The sequence below is a fragment of the Eupeodes corollae genome, chromosome 3, assembly GCF_945859685.1.
Source record: "Eupeodes corollae chromosome 3, idEupCoro1.1, whole genome shotgun sequence".
Lineage (NCBI taxonomy): Eukaryota > Metazoa > Arthropoda > Insecta > Diptera > Syrphidae > Eupeodes > Eupeodes corollae.
Window position 1 is genome coordinate 39,191,041 of NC_079149.1, and position 26,342 is coordinate 39,217,382.

The following is a 26,342-nucleotide window of genomic DNA, read 5'->3' on the forward strand; positions in this document are numbered from 1 at the left end:
CTGGTAGCCCGAAAATACGTCAGAAAACATGATTTTTCGCTGTACATTTCAAGCTGCTGAAAGGCCCGAACTGAAAAGATGTCTCCTGAAGCTACTTCGTGAAATGTTCAATTGTTGGGACCAGCTTCGAATTGATGGTTGTGATTTAGTTAAGATCGATTTTGAGTGGATGTCCTTGAATTGAGTCTCCCATTCTCGGCTTCTGCACCCACATTCTCATCTGTGTGTAGCATACGACGAATAGAGACCTTGATTGTTGTTTCCTAGCATAACAGCGGCCGGGTGAGTGCTTCATTTCGGCTTAAATATCTTGGCTAAACAGTGCTCTTTTTGGAAATAAGTTTTTTAACGTTGTACAAGCGTAAAGGAAATAATTCCAATGTTGAACGGAAAACAGCTATCAGTGCCAAAATAAATAACGATTAAAAAAACCACAAGTTTTGTACGACTGAACTTAAGATCACATCAATTTTTATTAATGTAATGGCAAAATTTTAATCTCACAATACGTACTTTTTTAAAGGATCTAATTTTAAACCATTTATTATATCTTTATGTTCATTCATACACGTGAAATGTATGAATTTAGTCGATGATGAATGGCGGTTTGAGAAATGTCTGAACGGGCATAAGATGTTTCGAAGAAGTACATTTAAATGTTCAGGTACGTTCATTTTTTTAAATCGTAAAACTTCATAGTTTTAGTAACCATAAGAAAAGGTCATGTTCTAGAGTGAGATTTCCTTCCATCTTTAAATCTGCTTCTTTTAAGAAAATATGTACATAGCTCGATTACTCTGGAACTTCAAAAAGTTAAACTCAAAATTAAATGAATTAAATTTATAAAAATAACAATTTATTATATAAAAATAATAAAAAAATACCTAACTATACAATTATGACTTTTTATACAAGACACATTTGATAGAACTTAGTTCTGTCTTTTTAAAATAGTTACATTAGATTTCATTTTTACAAAAATTGTTTCTTATTTTTTTAAAAATAATAATATAATAAATCTAGACAGGATATCACTCTTAAAATATTTATTTATTGCCTACTTACTGATAATTTATTGTACAATGTAAATTATACATTAAAATTAAAATAAAGTCCTTTTTTAATTTCTCTTTTTTTTCTTATGCGAATGGACTGGAAATAAATTGAAAGAGGTAAAATAATAATAATAATTTAATAATTTACATGGCAGCTTTAACTTATAAAACTTAATTATAAAAAGAAAATTACATTAAATTATAATTATTGTAATCATTTTATCATTACATGTATAAACATTTGGTATTTTTTAAGTGATTTGTGCAATTTTGTGCGCATCCTAGAATAATTCTGCCAAACTAGCAGCAGAAATGCAGGTGTGCAAAATGGAGACCATAGATAATAACAATGAGCTCTAAGATTTCTATCCTTAACCTTCGTCTTCGGTATCTTCTGCTTCTTGACGTTCTTGAACAAGTTTGTCCATTTCTTCTTTTGTTTTTCTTCTAAAGAATCCAGCCTTTAAAAGGGATAATTAAAATTTAAATATTAATAACTTTTCCTTTAAAAAAATCTTTATCAAATTTACCTTATGCATGCCATAGGCTATTGCTGCTAGAACTAGGAGACCACCCAATATTGCAAGGATTATCACCCACAATGGTGTTCCGTACAGCTGATGTTTGGATATCACATTGTATTCCATCTTTCTTGTGATTTGTGTAGACTTTCTATAAATTTCAAGGTTGAATTGAGTTAAAGTTGCAGAACTTTTGAAGGACAAAACAAAACTTACCCATCCAAATCACCAACTTTAATAATATCCAATTTTGTGATTATCACAAAGAATTCCCAAGGTTCTATTAGAATCTTATTGACCTCATTCAAATCGACATGATATTTGAGAGTGATGGTAATTGGAGTATCAGGAACAAAATTATTAACTTTCATAACAGCTCTTGCACATGTGGTTGTTTCGGGATCTAAACAGCTGAAAACAATTGTTCGATTAATTGGTAGAAGTCCCATAAGTTCTTCGGTGAGAAGTTCGTGTGATTTCTTTTGGGCTGCTCTAATGTACTCATTGTTGGGCGCCACTTGTTCAATATTACGACGCCGTCTATGAGCTCCTGCTGCATAAAGTTCTGAAAACATAAAATTGTGTAAATATTCTACATCCATCGCCGTTTAGTGTATCTATACTTACTGTCAGTATCTTTGCCAAGTTGAACTGAATTTGTTTTAGAAGACTGATAAATTATTTGATTTCCGTTTTCTGTGATAATTGTTCGTGTTGATGACATTGATATTTCAGTTGGATTTACTAACAACAGTGTTTTATCCTGATAAAGTTCAACATAAAGCAGCTGACTGTTGTAAACACCCTGGACGGTGATATTACTGACGTCAATGACAGGAACTGGAAGAGCTGATCCATAAAACTTGTGAGCAATTGGTATTTCGAAAGCGATTTCAAGTTCTTGAATTGTACTTGGACCGCTGCTTTTTATTTCGTAACTATTGATTATTTCAGCTGAATTAAATACTTTCTCCAAATTAATATGTGCTGTCAATGGTTTGCTATATTTGAAAAACAGTAATTGTCAGAAAGTTGAATATAGGTTAGAAGAAAAGAAAACTAAATCCTTACCCAATTGCTTCTATTTCTGTAAATTCTCTCAAAGCAATAAAATCTCTAACAATATTATCGGATGGGTTTTGTTCTTGTCCTGTACTGAAGACTGCTGCAGTTAGTGTAATTGATGATCCTTCAATGTGACTGACATCATAAACAATCGTTATACTTTGTTTGTCGTTTTTAAATATTGGTTGTCCACGATTAAGATCACACAAAAGAACATCGCCATGTTGATCACAGGATGCTGGTTTTTTATTAAATGGCATTTTATTTGATGATGTGATATTGATTTGAGGTAGATAAGCTGTTTCGCCTGAGTTTGTTACTTCATAAGTTACCGAAATTGTTCTACTACTTCCAAGAATATATGTTGGACTATAAGAGAAAGAAGGCAATATGTTTTAGAATGATTGAAAAAAGAAGAACAAACTAATTAAACTCACCTTAATCCAGAGCTTGTGACTTTTAAATCAGCTGTGCAAATATCAGTCTTACATCCTGTGCTAAATATGATTTTCTCAATATTTACTTTTGGCTCAGCTGGATCAACTGCAGCGCATCTATCACAAAATTCTATAAAATCCAATGAAACAGATATTACAATTTAAAGTCGTTTAATAATTACAGCCAATTCAATTACATAAGAGATTTTAACTAAGTTAGTGTTTGAAAATGTTTAACAAAATAATATTTTTCAAAAGTTCAAAACTTGAAAATAATCGTATCAATTTATTCTACTGTTGATCAAATTCCTATTCAACGCGGAAGGATGTTAGATAGGTTGTTAATAATGTTTTTATTAAGAGTGCCACAATAGAAACTTCTAGGACCACCTCTTTTTTTAATATCAGCGATTTAGATTTTATGTAAAAGGACAGAGGCCGCAACCGCTCTTAACATTCTTTCCAAAGTTTCTAGTTTAAGTATTTTTTAAATTATTTAGTAATTTAACAATTTCAAGACTTCTAATTTGTTGGTATCGTTTCAAAAATCCTTGGATTTATTTATTATTACAAATTAAACGAATGATATTTTTGTTCCGTGGTTATTATCTATTCAAGCATGAGTAGGACTCCCAAAATTAACTAATCGGTATCTTGGTTTTATCGAATTCATAGCAATTTTAAGAGTAATTAGCTTCTTTATTAAGCCCCTTTATTAACGTTTTATAATTATATGTTCTACACTCTCATTTTTAAGAAATTCTTAGAATTGTAATTTACGTACCTTCGGAATCTGGAACTCCATTAATGAGATCATAATGCATTTCTAATTCAATCGGCTTAAATATATCAGCTGTATTAAATCTAACATTTGCATCAAGCAAACGGCATTGATTTTCTGTTCCAACTGCTGCATTAAAAGCCAATTCAGCTGAATTAGTTTGTAATAGCGTTACCCGTTTAACTTGAGGATCGACACTAACTCGTATGGCAATATCTTGACTTTGGATTTTTTGTGATGTTGTTGAAAGTCGGTAGCATATTTTAATTTGGAATTTTGTCTGATCAGGTTTGATTTCACGACTCAGTGAATTAATGGTTGCATGAATTTTGACAACCGGATACGAACGATAGACAAACACCGATTCAGCATTTGGAGCACCAATAGCTAAGTCATTGAAGCCATTATTATCGATATCGGAACCCTTGGATAGACCATGTCCAAACATTGGCTTTGAGGACCAAGTTGTGGTGATTGGACCTGGACTCAATTGTTGACTGCTGATCTCACGAAGACCCTTGGCGCTGCCTAGATAGATGAAGACAGTTCCATTCCCAGCAAATGGAGCTCCAACAGCAATGTCTATATGAAAAAAAGTATTAGTTAGAAATTACATCAGAGAAAATAAAGATCAAAAACTCTCACCATTGAATCCATCACGATTGATATCACCGAGTTTTGAAATTGACGAACCAAACCGGCCAATTCCTTCGACTGGAGATTTGATAACTTTCTGAAGTTCGAAAACAAACCTTCCCTTGTTGATGAAGACATAAATTGCTCCTTGTTCAACAATGTCATCTGAACTGTATTGTGGGGCAGTAACTATGAGATCAGTCAATCCATCGCCATTTAAATCTTCAGCCAATACAGCATAGCCAAAATACTCTCCGAATTGTGAGCCACGGAATGTGTAGAACTTTTTGATCGAAAAGTATTCTCCACTTGGAGTCTTGATTATGTCAAAAATGTACACCTAGACCAAAAATTAAAAACACTGTTGAAAAAAACTATTTTGACATGTGTCAAAAAATTTGTTTATACCTCTCCAGACTGATGATTGGCTTGAGGAGCTGAGGCAACATAATAAATTTTATTCGGTAAAGTACTGTCAAAATATCCCGAACCAACAGAGTAGCCGAAATATGAATCGCTGTCCTGTTTCCAAAGATCAGGATTGGGCACCTCTGTGGTATATTTGATTTCTTGAGTTTGACGGGGAATTCGATGTTTTTCTAGGTCCCTTCGACTCATTCCGATATTATCGTCTTCGGATTTGGGATGATAACGAATGACAGAACCTAAAGCCAGTTATGATTAGAATTTAGAAATCTTGATATGAATGATGATGAGTAATGCTTACCCCTCCAAGTGTGGATGCCGGGAGCTCCAATAATAATCTCTTCATTATTACTCGTCACATGAACACTCAAACCTTGCTCACCGAACATATGATAGAAATATCTCGTTCCATATTTTTCCTTAACCTGGTTAGCTAAATAAAGTTAAACGAGGAAATCTTAAGTGTTTCAAACGTCTTTAAATGGATGAAAAATCTGACTTACATTGCAATCGAAGAGGTGAAATTTCTTTGACCCTCAGTGGATTGTCACTGAGTGTGTCTGGTGTCCAATAGCAAATACCATGCATAAGATAATCACTTGCCAAATTAGCTATAAGTCTTGGAGCACAAACTACCAGCTTGTCTGTGTCTCTGGGGCCACCGTCCATAGAAGCACCCAACCATTGGTGGTCTTTTTTCTCGGAGTCATAAGTGTAGGCACTATTTTCGTCATTTATATTGCCTGTATCGTCGAAAATAAATGGCGCACATGTACCAGTTGCAATGGTACATTTATAAATGGCGCCAGTTTCGTTAATTCGTCGCTGTGATTCGAGTGTCGATTGAGCACGTGGAGCACCAACAATAACACTGAAATAAAAATAAAGAAACAAAACATAAATATATAAAGTTCATTGGAAATAATTGTAAGTCTTTAATGTTTAGTGACACAGTTGTAATGGTCACTTTAACTCCTTCTCTTTTGTTTCTTAAGACTTCTCCCTATTCCAAATGTCTAGCGGTTCAAGTAACGTGTCTTACGTGTAAACCTTGTTCTAAACATAAATTTGGTTTTGTTATTGTGACGTTTAATACGTGACAGTTAAATTTATCAAGCCGTCTGACACATCATACTTATTGGCAGAGGAAAAAAGGATATTTCATTGGAAGAAATCCCTTATTTGCTTTTAGCGTACATTGCATGCATAATTTAATTTAAGTCTAGCCAAAGAATAATCGTTTTAGTTTTATTGTGACTTGTCTAGTCGTAATGTTTCTTATAAGTCACGAAAACATTTCATACTTTCGTTGGCTAACATTTTTACCATCAAAGTTGTTATATTCTTCTATTTGTCAATCAAAGTTTTCACCTGAAAGGGGTTGCGTTTGCTTGGTTGGTTTTGTTTGATTAAGAAAAAGGTGACTCAAAATGACACTATTGCACGACATCATCAAGAAATCGGAAAGAGTTTTTTTGTACATAGAAGGTAAATATAGGAATATTACAGTCAGAGCCTTTGTAATGCAAATATATTGTATACATAATCAGATAACAAATACTTGTTAAGGGAAATTGTAATGTTTAGCTTTAGATTATGAGAATACTGCAAATGGTTTTGCAAATATTTCATGTGATTGTAATCGTCACTACTTTTCTTTGTAAAATGCAGTTTTATTTACTTAAAAATTAGATAATGGTTGTTTCAAAAAAACAGATCAATAAACCCAAGAAAGTCTTGAATTCGTCATCATTTCTGTACTAAAGCGTTGGTAACCCTAAACAAATAAATACTTTGACAGCTGTCAGTTAAGTGTTATATAAAACAACGATTCGTCATCATTTCTGTAGTAAAGTGCTGGTAACCCTATACAACTATACAATTTGACAGCTGTCAGTTAAGGGTTATATAAAACAATGGTCCATACGGAATTTTGAAATTAAACTCCTTTGACATTATATCATTTTATCTCGATCTAATAACAAGTGGAAGGAAATGCAATTATTAGATATCAAAATAAGTGACCATCGCCTAATAATTATGGGTGATTTAAGGTGAAGTCCTAACCAGCGGCCAATTTAATTGGCTGAACACAATAATGAAGCTGAAGAGTGTGGTACTGTCAAAGTTGAAAAGCACGAAACCAACATACAGTGCTACAATGCGAAGTTGAAGTGAACTTTTACTTTTGACTTCGTGCTGCGCAGATCTTTGACATTTGTATGGTTTATATGGATAGTTGAGAGATCAAATTGAAAACTTTTGAAGGAAGCTTTGCAAATTTTTGACATTTTAATGGATTCGTTCAAAACAATCATCATCTTTAAGTTTGTTTGCGCTTCACTATTGTGGGCGTCCCTTAATGCAAAATGCGCGATTTTAATGACAGCTTCTGCTTTGAGCGTTTTTCAAAGCTTCAAGATACAAGCATCAAAATAAATATTTGTCATAATATGTCATTTATAACAATCGTTGATATCACCTAACAGTCATTCCTTTAAAAGTAATGTCTTTAAAATCAGTATAATAATAATATAATAATTTTTGTATATTTCTTTAACAATACTCATTTTTATGACACGGAAGCAATAAGAGAGCTCGAAAAGTTTATTACTGGGTTAATTAATTTTATAATTGGATTTGTATTTGAATTATTTTTTGTGGTCGATGTTTCAGTCATACTCGTACAATTAGAAATATAAGTGATCACTGAGTTTTTTTTTTAATATCAATTTAATATCACTTTTTTTCGTGATACATCCACAAAAGCTTAAGATATTAGATCACGATAGTCCAGCAGAATAAGGGTTATACTTGGGAATAAGAGATCGTAACCCGAAAATTCGTTTAAACCTTCTTTTTCTTCTAAACGTTGCGTTGCACTCTGTTTGCCCTCTATCTCTAAAAAGGTTAAGCGTATGAAAAAAAAACGGATCAAGACATACTTGATTGAGATATACTTGACAATTGTATAAATTAAAGGTGTTAAGACCTTTTGACCTATAGAAACGGATATAATCACGAATAGGCCACTTTCGTGACTTTTGGTGAGAATTTTGTATACTATGTTTAAAACACCAAAATGAAGGTATAACCAACTTTTCAGCTTAAAATAGTTCTTTCCGAGATTGAGTCCTTTTTTTTGGCTTATTTTACTAGAGTTACCATAAGAATGAAAGTTTCACAATGGATTGGAAAATTCTTTGAGTAAGTCTAGGATAAAATTATGATGGATATAAAATATAGGAAATTAAATGAACTGCTGGATTGAAAATATCTAATAACTTTTAAATTGAAAATGACATGATATTAAAAAAATTATTAATTTATTTTGTATACAAATCAATAAAGTCGAAAAATAATACATTAAAAAAAACTGTCCTATTGTTTAATTTAATTCTTGTTAAATTTGTCTAATCACTTTTTTATAAAAATGGTTATAGGAACATTTTTTCTTTTTGTTCGTAATATTTTAAAGGCATTCTGTTTTATTTTTAACCTTTAAAGGTAAAAAGGTTCCCAATAGGGATTTCCGAATTATCTCTCAATTATAAATTTAGTTTTTCTTAATTAAAATTGACGGGTGTAGGGGTCAAACGTCTATACAAATGATACAATTATTTTACCCCAACGAGTATGTTTTTAACAATGTGATGATAAATTTGGGAACATTTAGTGATAGGAATACCCACAACTTAAAAAATATTTAATGTACATAACCTGTGCAGTATTTAACTGAGCTGAAGGAAAAAAAAACATGGCAGACATTGGATTTGGAGAAATTAAAAACTGAACCTTATATTTTTACATTACATTTTTAGCGATGAAGTCCATTCTTGATAAATAAACAGGTGTAGATTTTAAGCTGTCATCAGCGCAACATCATCGATTCATATTTCTTTGAGAACGATGTTGTTCATTCAACGTCAATTGCGAGAGCTATATAAGCCACCAATCACGGTGGTTATCAATGTCAACTTGTAAGTCAAATTCCGACTTAGATGAAATAAAAATTGTCATATCTAAGCTAATGTACAGAGTCCGGCAAAAAGATCCGTTAAATAATGTCCTCTATTAATACATTTACGAAGCCTTTCCCGGAAGTTTTCCATATAATGCGGACCTAACACACCTAACACACCAAATGCAGCAACAGCACACCAAACTGTCAAATCAGTGCTGTGGTCGTTGGCGAAGGGTTTTCTGTTGCCCAGTATCGGAAATATTGTTTATTTACAATACCCGATAAATGGAAATGGGCCTCGTCAGACGAAATCAAAACAATGTTTTGGAGAATGTCTCACAAACAGCTCTGCGATTTTCAAAATTTCTCTCACTTAATTTTTGTGCGATCATCATTTTGTAGGGATGCATACAAAGATGTGCGTGCAAAATTCGTCTTACACTCCTATCAGACAATCCAAAGGCGGCTGCGCTGAACGCTTCGGAGATTGCTGGATAGACGCAATTACACGTGCCACATTATCCGGCATTGTTGCGGTTAAAGGTCGGCCAGACCATTTTTTTTTTAAAAGCAGAACTCGTTGGTCTAAAGTTTGATAACCAAACTTGAATTGTTTTTCTATCCGGAACAGGATCATGTCGTCCAAATTGAAATCAAATGCGAAATGCTCGCAGAACCACCATTACGGATATATTACTCTACGACGATGTTCACCGTGCCAGGCCATTATTATGATTACTAAAAACGGCACGAAGACCTCTATCTATCTATACTGGGAATACTATTTTATCTAAAAATAGCTTTAAATTTAAACGTCTAAAAATAAGGGAGGGTTTTTTGTCGGATAACTCAGTTCCTGGAGCAGATGGTAAAAAGGATGCAACAACTTATCTGTAAAATATGGTTGGAAAAAAGGATTCCGTCTAAACTGCACTAAGTAACGCACACAAAATCTTATCTGCCGTAATATGGGAACGTCTAAGGCTACGTTCAGGTGACCATATTTTTCTCGTATACGGGATTTTATCGAATAGAGCAGTGGCAGCGCGTGTTATATTTGTACGTTCACACGGAGCCCATGCGGGAAAATCCCGTATTCGTGGAATATTTTTTTCAGTATACCGTTAAAAACTTGTCACTACGATCCGATAAGTCTCGAATGTATTTTTATCGTATACATGATTAGTAGCGCTTATCTTTATATTGTGTCGTTCACACGAACAAAATTTCATCGATTTCGTTCATTACGTTTATTACGTCGGGTTTTCGATTTTCGAATTATTAATACGTGGATCCATAATGACGATGGTCGGTTGACTGCCGACAGTAGTGTGTCCCCTGCCACGCCTCAAAACCCGTACGTGAAAAAATCGCATCGAATATTTCTCGTGTGAAACGCCGTCTTGTATTCGATCAAACCGCATACTTGAAAAGATCGAATCGAATAGTCGCCGTTTGAACGTAGCCTAAGGCTCATCGTCAACAACGTGGCTTTAGGTCAATTAAGTCCACTGTCTATCAAATATTCACATTACAACAGATCATGGAAATACCCTAAGAACATCAAATCGAAGACCTAAATCTTTTCATTGATTTTTAGACCGCATATGACAGCATCTACAGAGACGCACTGTGTAGAGCAACTGTGTAGAATTTCTACCAAATGTGTCTGCTTCTGCAGGACGACCATAGAGAATTTGCGCTGCTTCATAAAGGTTAGAAACAACTTAAACAAACCTTTTGATGTCAAAAAAGCTTTAGGCAAGGTGATGCGCTGTCATGTGATTTCTTTAACTTCGTCCTTGAAAGAATAGTGCAGAGGTATGGTAATTAAGAACTTTGTCTACCTAGCTTCCGCTATAAACGCAGAAATCAACACCTGGGTTGAGATCAAACGAAAAATTACTCTTGCTGCTGTTTTTTTTGGGCTAAAAAAGCAATTGAATATTGAAGCCCGGTTGCTATATAACACCCTTAATATACCTGTCCTGATATTCAATGCAGAAGCATGGATTATGACCAAAACCTATGAAAGCGTGATCTTTGGTCCTGTATCCATAGAAGGTGAGCGGATGAGAAGATAAAACGACGAGATGTACAAAGACGTATATTTAGACAGAAAGATAAAAGTCGAACGACTGTAATAGAAGGGTCACGTAGAGTGTATGGAAAACAATGCTTCGGCATGAAAAGTCTTCGAATCCATGACCACAGGACAGCACTGTAGAGGAAGACCGCGTGAAAAGTGACCTCGCCCAACTTTGAGTGCTAAACTGGAAACATCTCGCTAAATAGAGAAGTTTGTTGGGTGAGGCTTTAGTTCACACGAGACTATATAGCCAGACCTTAAGTTTTCGAAAGTCAAATTTAGGCATATTTAGTTATGGAAACATGAACATAGACGTTGATGAGAAAAAAAAGTGTCCGTATAACCGACGCTATATTTCGCATTCATACAATTTGCTGTAATTTAATTTAAACGTGCGAACCCCTTAATGAAAGACTCTGTACTTCATACGCTATTACACACATTTTAATTTCCTCTAAAAAATCATGCAAATTGGTGAATCATTAAAAAATGTTGCTAAAATCACAATGAAACCTTTGTGAGCACAATATTTATGCTTAGTTGAAAAACATGGTTTCTAGCTTTGGACAATTGATCTCTTGATATCGTTACACAACTCTCGTTTAACATAAGGGTTAAACTTTAAAGGGACAAGATGCATCGGATTTTTATCAATTTGTGGTTCATTTTAAATATGATAACAATTTTTTCAACTTTAGAAGTTTATTTAAAATATTGTAAAAAATTGCTGCAGTTACCGGGAATAAACCAAAACGATTCATCAAAAAGGGTGTGTTATCGATCAAGTTCAAAAATTTATCAAAGCAAACAATTCTCCGATTTTCACAGTCACACAGTAGTGTGACTTCATTCATTTTTGTTTTGTGTGTTCCAATTCTTCGTTTAACACTTTATTTTCGTACGTACTTATATCAAAGTTATTTTAAATCCAATCTTATCATATTGAAATTCACATTTTAAACAAGCAAAACACTTTTTTTTTATCGCTTTAAAAATTGAATCAAACAAAATTAACGAGAACAAAATACACAGAACTTCGGATATCTAATGCATATCTATATCTTTTATGAAAATATATATTTCAACTTCACTGATAGCGAGAGCGACACTTAATAATGTTAATAATGAGAATGAAAAACACCATTATGACTTCATCGACTAAATTTACTACAATTTCAAAAAACAACACAAATACTCATAATAACTTCGAAGAATATTTATGTAGACACTGTTTTATAAAGTTTATTAATAAATGTTAATTTTTGCTTTGTTGTTGTTGTTGGAGATATATATGGTGCTTTTTGCGACAACTTGAACTTACCCAGACGGTCTTAAGCTTAGAGTAAATCCAAAGTATGATGACTCAACTTTGGGAATAGCCGTGGATTGTTTTGGTTCTCGAATGACCTTATTGGGTTTCGGTGATAAATTGTAACCGAAAACTGTGTCCGAAAAATTGGATACAATTATTACGATAATTAAGGCCACGATTATGACCGGGTTCCGGTGATTAGACATAATTTCTAGTGTTTTTGCTGTTTCGCTAACGAACACGCAAAATATACCGATCTTTTTACACTTTTGTTTGTTCTAAACTAATACAGAATTTCCTGACCGACTGCGATAGTACACCTCTGTAGAACGTCTCACTTCTCAGGTGTAGAATAACCAACTGAAGTGTGTAGAATACGGCCTGGTCTCTGACAACCCACGACCGACAACCAGTTAACTTTTTTCTGTTCACTTGTTCCTGTCTGTATGGTTGGCTGTTAATGTTTATTGAAGAGAAAAATTAACAAAATTCTATATTTTAAAAGAGTACGGGTAGGAGTATCTACCTATAGAAAAGTATCTTAAACTTGTTCTTCTAACTTATATCGTATGTGTTTCGATTTAATAGCGATCCGTAAGGTGGTGTTGTTGCTGTCGATTACTTTTGATCGTGAGTCACTATCACGATGATAGTACGGTAATAAGTAAATAATAGTTGTCGAAGTAGAATCATTAGTTAAAAGGTAAGTTGATGGGTAACTTTCGATTTTCATAGGCTTCTTGTGATGTTCGTTTGTTTGTTGTTTTACTTTACATTGGAAACATCACATTAATCACTTTGACATCGTAAGTTAGTGTCGTGTGTTTGTGATTTTGAAATTATGTGACACGAATAATATGATATTTAACTGCCCATTATGAAAACCTGTCAGCAGTACGGAAGTTCCGTAAGGCAGATGATGTTATAATGTTGAAAAGGTGTAAACTCATTTTAACAGTGAAAAAAAAATATATATATATCCAGCACAAGAGAGAAATAAACAATGGACTTGGAGTTATGATTCATATAAATATTGTATGGTTTGGGGATTGTGTTATAGCTTCTTTGGTTGGTCACATTGCGTGAAGAGAAGGACAAGGTATTCGGATGATTCGGTTTCTAGGCTGGTTTGTATTGCGGAATATTTATCAAAAATTGATAATTTGGTATGGTTTGGTATTTACTTGATCTTAACTAAAAGAAATAATCAGAATCATTCCGTGTCATTGTTATTATCTCATCTGTCAACGAACTATGAAAAACGGTCGCATTCATCATTAGATTGTTCAACTTTTCTAACTTTTAACTATTCGACAGTTTGAATAATCAAAAATTTGAAAAGTCGAAGTCGAAGTCAAATAGCATAAAAGTTTGAAAAGTTTTAAGTTGTAAGTTTAAAACTGTTCAAATTTGTAGGAGTTGAAAAAATGGTTTGACCCAAACAACCAACAGTTTTCAAACTTTCGATTTTTCAAATATTCAACCTTTTTGAACTTTTGACTAATCAACTTTCTAAACTTTTGATCATTCTAATGTTGGGTTATAGGTTTGAAAACTTGAATAAATGAATGCTTGTAAAGTGCAAAGTTTAAAAATTCAACTATCTTTAAACTTTTCAACTTTTCTACCATTAAACTTTTGAAACATTCAAACAATTGGCTTTTCAACCATCCGAACTTTTGACTTTTCAATCTTGCGACCATTCAACCCAATATTCGAATGGTTTATAAGTCAATTAGTTGAAGGTCAATGATTCGAAAGTTCGGATAGTCGAGAATTGTTGAAAAGTTTAAAGACTTTCGTTTGACCAAGTTAAAATTCAACTATTCAACAAAGTTGCAAAGTTAAAAGTTTGACTATTCAACTTTTCAAACTTTTAATCATTAGAATTTTTAAACTTTCAACTTCAAACTTTGAAGTCGAAAAGTTGAAAGTTTGAGAAGTAAAATAGTAGGTACAAACTTTTTTTCGACTGTTGAAGAATCAAAATCATTATTTAGACGAAAGGTTGGAAGTTTGAAAAGTTAAAGTCGAATGGTTTACTTTTTAAAAAGTTTACTTTGTTATTAAAGTTCTCATACATATGTATATATTCAAATGAATACTTGTAAAGTTGATAGTTTGAAGAAGCTTTCAGCAACAAACCCGATTGTTCAAGCTTTCGACTATTTAACTTTCAACTCTACTTTTCAAGCTTCAAATCCAACAGTTTGAAAAGTCGAATGATTGCTGAAAGAATTCAAATGATTTTTCTAAACTCGGAAAGTTGAACGTTAGAAGAAAAAAATAGACAACTTTTCAAGTTTTGAACTCTTTTTCTATTGAACCTTTTAATTTTCCAGTAATTCAACTTTTTTGAATGGTTGAAAGTTTTAAACTAATTTTGGATGTCGCCAAAGTCGACTATTCAGCCTTGCGGCTTTACAATTATTTAATTTTTCCAACTTTTAATAAAAAACTTATTTTAAAAGTTAAATAGAGGAATAGTTGAAAGTTTGACAAGCAGAATTAGTTATAATTTGAAAAGTTTGGTTGTTTTGCTGGTTTAAACGAAATTTAGTTCCACTAACAAACGATCAATATTTCAAACATTCAACTTCTCAAACTTAGAACCATTCAGCTTTTAAGCAATATCCAGAGGAGGCGTCTTGTTAAAACAACAGCTCCTGCACGAAAAAGTCAGAAATCATGGTTCCATAATTGACTCTAAAGTTCTTGCAAGCTTCGTTCTTAAAAAATGCATAAAAAGCACACTAAAACGTCCGTTTTTGTGGATGTAACTATGTGGAAAAATACACATGATCACTATCATCAATCCAAATATGAGAGTTTTTTTATTGGCTTTCAACTTAAGTAAGCTTCATCGTTAAATAAAATTCGGTTATGAAAATTGGAAACGACAACAATATTTTTGTTGTTTTGGTGAAAATTCATATAATTTGGAAGCTATACCAAATTGAAAATGAATCACTTGATAGCTGAGAAAATACGCACCAGTTTAGTAATAATAAAATTAAAAATAATACTTATAATAGGAGTTTTATAAACTGAAAGTTCTATACCTCGTTAAAAAAACACACGTTGTGAAGTGTTTGAATTAAAAAAAAAAAACTTAGAACAGAATAGAATAGAATAATTATTATTTTTGTTAGTCATTACTTTTGCTGTAAGCTGAAATTAAATATGTTGAACATTTAAACACATTGTTATAGAAATGGGTATGTTCTTATAAAGTTGGCGCCAATAGATATTATTTTTATAGCTTATTAGAGAAAACCGTGGGAAAATGTGCCTGGCACCATTTATATCTAATAAGCTAAGAAAAACTTTGATTGGTTAAGATTCGTACATACATTTGAGATGTTAAGTAAGAGGCTAGTTTTCAATCTTAAGAAATTCTCAGTTGTACATACATTGTATGTAAATATATGAAATATGGAATCGCACAGTTGATAACGATTTTATCATCTTTTGTATGATTTTTTGAAAGGTAAATGAATTAAATTTATGCAAGATGTGATAACTTTGATTCTTGGAAGTGTAGCTTCTTTATTATTTATAAGTTGCGTATACGACTGAGTGTGCCAAAGTTTAATATTAATTTTAAGGAGTTATTACGTTTGGAAAACGTAATTATACGAATTAATTACAAAAGTAAACTTAAATTGCTTCTTTGGAGGTTTTTGTTGAATGTAATAACAAGGTACTTATTTCAAAACAGAATAATAACATTGACTAGCCATAAAAACTTTTAAAACATTGTATTAGTGTTTTTACCATAGAAATTAAAATAATTTTTGTGATAGATATGAATGCTTTTTACGTAATGAATATAAACTCTTTATATTTTATATTCTACATGATGGACTTGAACCTATTTACTTACTATCTTGAGAACAAAATAAGACTCGTGATGACTGATTGATTGATTGATGCTGGTGCAACGACAAAGACAACATATATGGGAAAATATTCTCGTTAAATAATTGAAGTGTATGTTGATTGAAAGTTTTGTTTTCTACTATTATTTATTTTGAGAGCATAAGACTTCGAAAATATGAATAGAAGAATGACTTGATAACTCGTCTGTACTTCCTAACTTGATTAAAAATTCATACTTTTTAAAAACTTCGTTTTTAAATATGAACCAAAAACAGTTAACCTATAATTTGTTTTTAATTCTTGGGTAACACTATTTACTTTTATATTTCAGAATATAAGCCAAACAAAGAACAGCTAATAATAATTTATTCTTCTCGTAAACCGACAAAATTGCATTCCATAATATACCATACAAATGATCATTACTTTTCCAATTAGTATTGAATAATAAGAAATAATCTGTACCTGCATTTAAAATTTTCATTGAGCTTGATCAAATATGTACATATAATAGCCCTGGAGGTATCGTTGATAAATTCTTATGATAGATAGTTTATCTTTTAAAATTATACACAATTTATTTTAAAACCAGAAAGTGTGGTATAATTTAGCAAAATAATTAATTGAACTACATTTCAGAGCAACTAATAATTTTACTTTAGATCAGTTGTAGATTTTATTAGATTTATGTAAATACATTTTTTAAAAGCACGATGTACAGAGAATACAAATTTTTTTTTTCACTTCGCGTTAGAAGTTACTGTAATCAATGCGAACCGTCAAACTGAAAATGTTCTCCTTTTTGTCAGCCGTATTTCGACTTCAAAGAAACTTTGTCTGACAGGTAATAACATTAAGGTATGCAAAAAGGGCAAAGACAAAAACGGTTGACCCAAATATCTCACAAACCAATAAATTTATCGACTTCTATTAAATTATATATTATGCTTTTAACTTTTAAAATTTTAAATAAGTAATTTTTATAAATCAAAAAATCTTAGAAATGGTATTTGTCAACTCGTCAACAATTTTGTTTCTTCATCGAAATCTTAAAAATATCTTAAAGACATAAATTGTTAAAAAACTAGCGTAAATTTCAAAGACTTAAAAAATAACTTCCTGGTCCTATAATAACAACAATTTAAATACTAAATAACAGTAACTTAATCTAAAACCAAGAAGATTAAAAAAAAACTTAGTATGTTTATCAGTATTTTTTTATTTTATATAAAACTTAAAAGTAAATAAAAATAACGAAACCCATTATAATACTTAAGCTACTTAAAACTAACCAAAATCTGCTTTAAGACGGCTGCTAAAAAACATCCGTTTTGTCATTGCAAAGTCTTCTCTAGCTCTGGCCAGAGCAGCACTCATATGTCTGTCGAAATACATGTACTGATCCAACCAGATACCAAGTACTTTACTACACTTTTATTCGCCAGTGGCTGTAGATTTGGTCCAAAGATCACTAGGTTTTTCCACTTCTTTCTCATATCCCTTGAGGCTTCATGCAGCGGAGTCCTGCACAGAATAGTTTCGCATTTTTGAAAGTTGATTTTCAACTTCCAGTCTTCGCAATATTGCTGAATCTTGTCGAAGTCACCTTGTCTTGTTAACCTCAAATTTTGTTCTGTACCAATTAGGTCGTTGGCGTACGCTACTGCCTGAGTCAGACTTGCTATCAGATCACTAGTGTAAATGCTAACCAAGATTTTGGTAAACTCGTCAACTATTATGAACAAAGAATGACATTGCCTCAAGAATAGTTGTATGCATGGAAGAATAAAGTTCTTGACATCTGGATTAATAGTTTCGATTTGAAATTAAGGTATTAAATTTGAACCTTATTTATCTAATTGGTGTTAATATTTGATTAAGTTAAAAAAAAAAACTATTGGTTTTCATATAAGAAAAGAAAAAGAGACTGGGATGCGATGATCCACATCTGTCGATATTTGTTGTGTACAAAAAAGTTCAAAGTCAATATCTTTAATTATTTTTAAGATACTTGAGTCGAAAACTAGTTTTTACCAGTACGGACGTACTCGCACGCAATTCCCGACTTGTCTCTAAAAACCTTTTATTTAGATCCTTGGGACATTGAAACGTCTAGAAATTTGAAAATTCCAATTTGACGAATCAGTGCGATTACAAACTTCCTATGTGAAGTGAAGAGATTAAAAAAAATATGTTTCGAATTGATCATCTTTTATTTATTTATTGAATTCGTTAAACAAACTAACGTTAGAACTAAAGACTAATATTACATTTATTCTTTGATTTATAGATTTACAATGCTTTAAGCAATTTACAAAAAAAAGCTAAACTAAAGTATTGAAAAAATGTACTTTAAATGTTTTACTTTTAAAATCATCACTTACGGAATATACCAAAAAGTAATAGTTGTTTTAAACTGAAATCATTTGGTTGAGGAGACTGTTTTTACCATAGTTTGATCTGCTTGATATAGGATGTAAAGGAACTTGTCTTCTAATACTTGAACGGCAATAAATAAAGTGTAATTGTTCCAAAATTGATGGTGATATGACTGAACCATTAATTTTATAATAAAGCATAGCTGAATGTTCTCTCTGTGTTTAGAAAGCGATGGAAGATTTATGAGAGTAAGCCTATGATTGTAGGGTGGAAGTTCGAGCCTATTGGACCATGGGAAGTAACGGAGGCAGAAACACATGAATCTTCTTTGTACTCCTTCTATTCCGTTTATATGGACTGATTAAAGGGGAGCCCATATTATGAATCCATATTCCAATATTGGTCTTACAAATGTTATATAAAGAAGTTTAAGAATATAAGGATCGCGAAAATCATGTGAAAACGGTTTTATAAATCCGAGTGTCTTATTTGCTTTTTTAATAATATAGTCATAATGATTTGTAAAAGTTAATTTTGATTCAAGACTTATGCCTAGGTCAGAAAAAGTATAGAGTTTAGTCAATCGATAATTGAAAGTCAAAACATTTTGTTTACGTGTAAAAGTCATTGATTTAAATTTGTCTGTGTTTATTAAAAGCTTATTTATAAAACACCACTCGTGAAAACTATTTAGTTCATCCTGTAGGAGTAAACAGGATAATATATTATAATAGAAGTTATGTCGTTAACATACAAAATAAATAGTAAAGGTCCTAAGTGGCTACCTTGTGGTACGCCAGAGTTGGTATAACAATATGATGACCGCTCATTCCTAAAACCTACGCTTTATGATCTATTAAATAAGTACGAAGAAACCCAACTAACAAATTTATATTTAAAGCCTTGGGATTTAAGATTGTAAGCTAATGTTTTATGACACAATTTATCAAAGGCCTTACTGAAGTCTGTGAAGACACAGTCAACTTATTTCCGTTTTTCAAACGAATCTAAACAAAAAGAACTGAAATGAAAGAGGTTAGTATAGCTGTTAACTTATTTTGAACAAAACCATGTTGACTGACACAAATTAAAAACTTACAATTAAACGATATGGCTTTACAAATAATGGACTCAAATAACTTGGGGATGACGGACAGTTTTGCAATTGGACGATAATTTCTTATTTCATTTTGACTACGCTTTGTATGTATCGGTCTTATATATGAACTCTTCCAAATTACAGGAAAAATTGAAGATTTGAGCGATTTATTAAAAAGAATATGAAGAGGATAGGATAAATAGGATGCGCATTTTTTCAAAATATAAGAAGGTACACCATCTAGACTAATGCAATATATAACAAACGTAAAGTTCGGAAGCTTTGCGAACAATTTCATCTTTAGAGATCCAAAGACTTATTGAATTCAAATGAGGGACATTTTTGGAGAGGGCAATTAATTCAGGCGTTTGACAGGAGTTCGCTATTTCGAAAACATCTTTAAAAAAATTTGCAAACATATTTGAAATTTTTTAGAGTCATGACTAAGTTCGTTGTTGAAAAACATGCAGTTGGATACACGTCAGTATTTATCTTACTGTTAACATAGCCGTAAAAGTTTTTTGGGTTGTTTTTCTGTCGGTTTCAGTATTTAAAATAAAGTCATTGCAAAGAATATCTGAATAGTCAATAAACATATTTCTTACCTCATTGTATATTACCAAGTCATTATCAGCTTTTGTTTTATTATATTTAATCCTAGGCCTTGTTTCCTTCAATTTTTAAGTTTTTTAGGCTCAATGGTGTGGTCTCATAAAAAAGTTAAAAAGTTCTTAAACAAATGATTCCAGTTAACATTTCATAAAAGATTCAATTCACAGTTTTTTTCCACAAAAAGATTTAAAATCGTGCCAAATCTAGCAGCAACTATTGATTTAATACTTTTCGAATTTCCTTAATCGACAATTGCGCTCATTGGAAGGAAAAATTTGCGAAGTTGTAAAGAGTCTCAATTATTTATAAATTTTATTTGATCATCAATAAAATTTATTTTAAATGAGTGTCTTTTGTTGTTCTTGACACAAAACCCATTGACATTTCGCTAAAAAAGGTTCTAATAACAACAGAATCAATTGCAACACCAGATTCCGAACTATGCATACAAATTGTCATGACAAAACAATAAGATACTTTAATTGATGAACAGATTATTTTCAAGTTCCAATAATGACCACTGACCAGTCCGTCGTCGGTCTTTACAAACAACCAAAACAAAAGTAAACAAAAACCTCCATATTTGGATTTTATATGAAGTGTCTGTCTATAGATATTTTTATCCAGTTTGATTGTATCTTTATACTTGAAAGCTAACCAAAGATACGAGGAAATATATGATTATTGTTTTGTGTATTTACAAACAAAACAAACAAGAATTTAATGCAATTATTTATACGTACATGATGACAGTTGTGTTGCCCAAGGTCATTATCGGACTTAACAGACACAGTCAACTTGATTCACTTTTCTGACGATGTTCTTAATGATTGCAACACAAATGCTTTGACTCACAATTTTATACGTGAAAAACCAATGATACTTTATTTCCTATTACTATTAGTCATTTTGAGCCCCGTGCGTCGTCGTCACCGTCAATCACCTATTGCCCTTCCTACATCTTCACTAACTATATCTGCATATATACGTTAATTATGTAAATATAAATCAATGTAAAATGTAAATTAGAACCGCTTTAGATGATTGAGTCATTATACTTGAAATGATATGAATTGATAATCAGAAAATAAAATTCCTAAAATTAATGACAATTAGATTTTCTTTCATTAAATGTCATTTTTCTTAGAGAAAATGACACCAAGATAATCCTGATTTATTTTAAACAATATGCAAAGTAATATTTAATGCTTTTTGTTCCTACGATTTAATCCCAAATAATTACAACATTATTGTTATTTTAAGGGTAATTTCATTTTGCAGTATTAGATGTGAATCAAGAACCTATTTAAGACAAGAGTATCACTATTTTAAAAGTTGCCAAAAGAAAAGAACCTATGAATGTGTAAATCAAAACATAAATTTACTTAATGGAATACCTAAAACTATACAAATTGTATCTAATTGAATATGAGAATATATTTATATATAGATATAAACATACCTATAAAATAACTAACTCAAGAGATGAAGACATTGTCTGATGCTCAAGGCATCAGTTTCTATCTCAAGACACAACATGATGTCATTTAGAAATAAAATTGACTGATTCTCTCTAATTGAAGACAAAAATTCTTTTTTAACTTTTTGTTCTGTCATTTCTATGGCATTGATTTGTTCTATATGTCTGCGAGTTTATGTCAAAAATATTATAAGTAAATATATTCATACGTTTTTACCTATGTATGTATGTATGTATTTTTAAAATATTCAATTGAAATTGATTTATTATTTTAACTAGGAAATAATTGAATAATCTTCATTTTACATACAAACTTAAAGTGTCGGTGATCAGGTTGAGATGAATTGTTATTTTAGTAACACAAGCAGAGTTATAAACGATACAATTTTCTTTGTAAGTTGCTATAAAAATAAAAAGTTGAATAATTTTCCAACTAAGGGTTGACAAACAAAAATGGAATCGGTGGACAAACTATTGCCGGCCGCATCAAATGTTCTAAATTGGTTTTCGGATGCAGAGACTTTTTTGTTTGGTTTTTAAAAGTTTCTATAAAAAAAAGGAATGCTGAACAATTTTTGAATTGAGGGTGGACCAAAGATGTGGATTCTAAGATAAGCCTTTTTTCAATTTCCAATGTGGTATAACACTTTGTGTTCAATTTTATTACGATTCAAGCCATACTTAAACATTTTATTGGAAATATTTGAAAGTCTCAAATGATGTTTTCTTTATGTTATTTAAACATCTTTGAAAGAAATTTAAATCTGTTGAAGACGTTAAGGACTTTAATAAATAAATAGATGATCTTGGTCTGGTTTCAAAAATTACTTTTCACTTTGCAAACAAATTATATCGTGCATAGTTAAGTGCAAAATGTTTCACAAAATATTCAAAGTGGGAAGACTCTTAATTTTTCAGACTTTATTTGTAAAGTAAAAGTGTTTCACCAATTTTAAATACAACATTGCAGTTAATTCGTATTTTAAAAAGTTGCAAAGTAAATCTAAGATTCTGTTTATTAATATCAAATATGCATTGATCAAAATTTGAGAATCGTTACTTATCATGGAAATCCTCCTTGAGAAAAAAATTGCGAATCTATGTCTTAACAATTTTGTGCTAAGCCAAGGTGTTAGGGAGCAATTCATCAATGACAATGACTCTGCCGGCTGTTGCTTTGCTATTCCGTGCATAGATGCAACACCGTTATATTGAGCTCCATTTCAGCCTCATAAAGTGTATCTTCATAAACTTTGTTGCAAGGGATTTAACACATATTCCTTTGGCTATTGAATTGTAGTTCATTTATAAACACAAATGCGATGGTACTTTTCGTTAATCGAAAACTTTCTTTTTGCGAAAAATAATTTCCAATATAAAAGTTAATTTTTTGTGTCATTACTCTGTCACAATTTTTAACTTTTTCTGTTTTGCTATAAGCTTTCAAGTTCCATTGAAAGATGGCATTGTCGATGAATAAAAAAACCTCTATAAAATGAGACATTTTTGAAATTGAGATGAATCAACGCGTTAACTGAGACATTTTTGAAATTGAGATGAATCAAAGCGTTAACTCCATGAGTTTGCAAAATGAAATGAAAATAGTCATGTTCATTGTCTTCTTAACAATAATTTATTTTCAAAATGGTTGATATATTTTTTAATAGTTTTCGACAACTTTTCAAAACAATTAAATGAGGCAGCTGGGAAACATCTTGCATACGAGGTTTATAGTGAAGATCCCCAGAAATTTGACCTGTTCATAGTTCGTCTTCTTCTACGCAAATCTGATTTTAAAAAGTTATTAAGCATGTGGTACATGTGTCATGTTACTTAGTCATGCCAAAGGTCTTGGGTTCAATATCTACCTGTGTCATCTAAAGTTTTTTTAAGGGTACTGCCTCTTGCGAGGAATTGACAAATCCTCCAAGAGTAATTTTGAACGAACTATTGCGCCACCTGATTTAATTTTTTTACTAAGCATGTCAAAGTAACTATCAATGTTGTCACCGTGGATCCTTGCTCTTCAAAACAGTAAGAACAAATCAATAATTTTGTTTTGAAACTGTACACAAAAAAAGCAACAATGGTCGGTAGTAGAGGCTTTAAGGGTTTTACGCAGCATACTAATGGAATTGTGCTTATTTCACCGTCGAGGTGAAAATGCGCTTCACCATATCGTCATTCAAATAACGAGACCATCTCTAACGCAAATTCTGAAAGTTAGTGATTATCAGTGGGTGTCAACTGTTGAACAATTGTCAACTTATAAGAATGGAAGTTCAACGCACGATTGACGATGCGTGGGAGGTAACAACGATTAATTTGTAAGGCCTGAGCTTGTTTTCATACCGAACGTCTTGTACTTTGTAGAACAGCAGCTCTTACCCTTTTCGTATTTCGGGAGTTGTTACAGTACGTACGGGGCGGGGTGGTCCCTGAATGCACGCTGTACTTTAACTACCAAATTATTGTTTTTAACAACACGTTAAAGCACATTCGACTGCAGCCTAGGTCAAGAAAAACCCATCTATTCCCGTAAAACACCCTGTACCTTACAAAATAACATTGATATTTTAATTTCAATTTAAATTTATTTATTTATTCGTATAGTCTTATACAATAAGATACATTATCTTTTAAAACATTATAAACTTTAATTATTATAATTTGATGTATTAAAGTATGTTGAAAATTTAAACAATTTAGAAAAAAGAGATGCAGCAAATGCAACTTACAATATTAAATTCATTTTTTAATTATTATTTAAAACGAGTTTTTTAATAAAATGTTATTTCAATTTTAGAATAGCTATAGAAAAAAAAGAAAGTTAAAAGAAAAAAAGTTAAAAAGTCTCCAAGTAATCTTTGAGTTTTATCCTGAAAAGGACAGTACAGCCAATCATCCCAATAGATCGGGGAAGAGAGTTCCACAGACGTACCGCATTTATAAAAAATTATCGCTCTAAAACTAGGAAAAGGTAACGTGTTGGCACAAGATTAAAAGATCTGACAGAACGCGTTTGATGGATCCTATCATAAAGGTACGGTGGCTGCTGTGAATGTATCACAATGTTTTCAAGTGTTAGGCCGTATATTGATTTAGAAAACTGAGAAATATGGTCATATCTTTTTAACCCATAAACATATCTTGCTATGCTATTGTAAGCAACATTAAGCTTACGTTTGTGCTCATAATCACAATTGTAAAAAAGTTCGCAGCCATATAGCATAATTGGGATAAGTAGTGTTTTTGCTAACACTAACCTTGTTTTTAATGGAGTAACTTTATAGTTAGTCCACAGCATACGCAGTCTTCCGTAAACTTTTTCTATAGTCAATCTGATATGGTCATTCCAAGAAAGTGTTTTTGTAAAAGTTATACCTAAATTCTTTGCAGAATCGACAAACTTAATTTAATATATATAATAAGTTTGAAGTCAATTTTTTTCCTGCTTTTAATATATTCGAATTGAAAATCAATTTTTATCAATTGTTAATGTTTTTGTTTTTCATTTTTTATTTATTAATAATATTTTTATTAAATACATGAATAAAAAAACGTAATTTTTCGAAAAAAACATATTATTGTATAATTTTTGGTTCGTGAATTATTCTAGTATGTGTTTTTCAAAACCTTTTCTTAGTTTTTGAAATTCGTACCATGCATTGTATTTACGAAAAACCGAATCATGACTTTGTATTATACTGACATTAAAACGCCAAAATATGTCACACATCGGATCGATTATTTCAACTTCAAATAGGAAGTGGAAAGATATAAACAGAGATTACAAATTTTTTAAAGATTGTGGAGAATAAGCGTAGTTTAAGATAGACCATAACTTTTTTATTTACACTTTACTTTTCTTGAAGCAACATAATTGCTCTTTTCTGCAAATCCAAATACTATACAAATAAAAGCAATGTTTAAAAACTTCTTTTTAAATGCTCCGTAACTTTTCCATTAATACTTTTTTATTTAATTTTCAGAAAGTTCTGTTGACGTCAATGACCATCACGATTCAGTATTGCGATTGCCCACAAAGAAAGATACGATCGTGTAAATATCAATGACCTTTAACGAAAAAGTTTAACAACATAAAGGAAACAACATCAGTAACTGGTTCTGGTATTTTTATGTCAACTTATCATTTTTGTTAAAGTAAATAAAACAAAACAAACTAACGAAAAAAAATAAATAAGGAAGACCAAAAAGAATGCACGCAAACGGATAATGGATTGGAGAAAACTTTAAGTGGGTGTATTTTATTTCTGCAGATCGTACACTTATTTGTCATCTTATACGAGTATATGACAACGGAGATGGAGGTTTTTTGATAAATTCGTGAAAAATTAATCTTAAAAAAGAACCTATTAATTTAATATACAAGCGTGTTTTATTGACCAAATTTAGAAAGAACAGAAGTGGCTTCACTTAACTACTTTATTTTTGTTTTTGGGGCTTCCTTATTTTTTTCCTGAGATCTTATGGAGACATAAATACATCGGTATTAAAAGATGTACTTAGTCACCTCAAGCAGTAAATGAATATTTGACCTAAATCCAAATGGCTACTTGATTCAATGGTATCTACTTGAAGAA

At 31.5% G+C, this 26,342-nt stretch overlaps 1 protein-coding gene and 1 long non-coding RNA gene across 3 annotated transcripts in view; one reads left to right on the forward strand and one right to left on the reverse strand.

Annotated features, from left to right (window-relative positions):
* Positions 1 to 825: 825 nt before the first annotated feature.
* Positions 826 to 26,342, reverse strand: part of LOC129952467 (integrin alpha-PS3) — a 32,458-nt gene continuing 6,941 nt past the window's right edge. Inside the window, exons 1-12 of one of the 2 annotated variants that reach the window (XM_056065058.1) lie at positions 12,296 to 12,633; positions 5,425 to 5,792; positions 5,223 to 5,354; positions 4,904 to 5,160; positions 4,505 to 4,835; positions 3,863 to 4,441; positions 3,079 to 3,208; positions 2,648 to 3,010; positions 2,204 to 2,577; positions 1,793 to 2,141; positions 1,586 to 1,727; positions 826 to 1,516 (exon numbers count right to left, since the gene is read on the reverse strand). In XM_056065058.1, the coding sequence (XP_055921033.1) occupies positions 1,427 to 1,516; positions 1,586 to 1,727; positions 1,793 to 2,141; positions 2,204 to 2,577; positions 2,648 to 3,010; positions 3,079 to 3,208; positions 3,863 to 4,441; positions 4,505 to 4,835; positions 4,904 to 5,160; positions 5,223 to 5,354; positions 5,425 to 5,792; positions 12,296 to 12,492 (3,312 nt within the window). In that variant the 5' untranslated portion in view covers positions 12,493 to 12,633 and the 3' untranslated portion in view covers positions 826 to 1,426. Of the gene's footprint in view, positions 1,517 to 1,585; positions 1,728 to 1,792; positions 2,142 to 2,203; positions 2,578 to 2,647; positions 3,011 to 3,078; positions 3,209 to 3,862; positions 4,442 to 4,504; positions 4,836 to 4,903; positions 5,161 to 5,222; positions 5,355 to 5,424; positions 5,793 to 12,295; positions 12,634 to 26,342 lie in introns of those variants that run through there. The other variant, XM_056065059.1, reaches the window with a different exon arrangement.
* LOC129952475 (uncharacterized) lies at positions 12,583 to 25,942 on the forward strand. The gene is made up of 2 exons (XR_008782318.1): positions 12,583 to 12,989; positions 25,731 to 25,942. It is a non-coding gene; the product is annotated as an uncharacterized LOC129952475 (long non-coding RNA).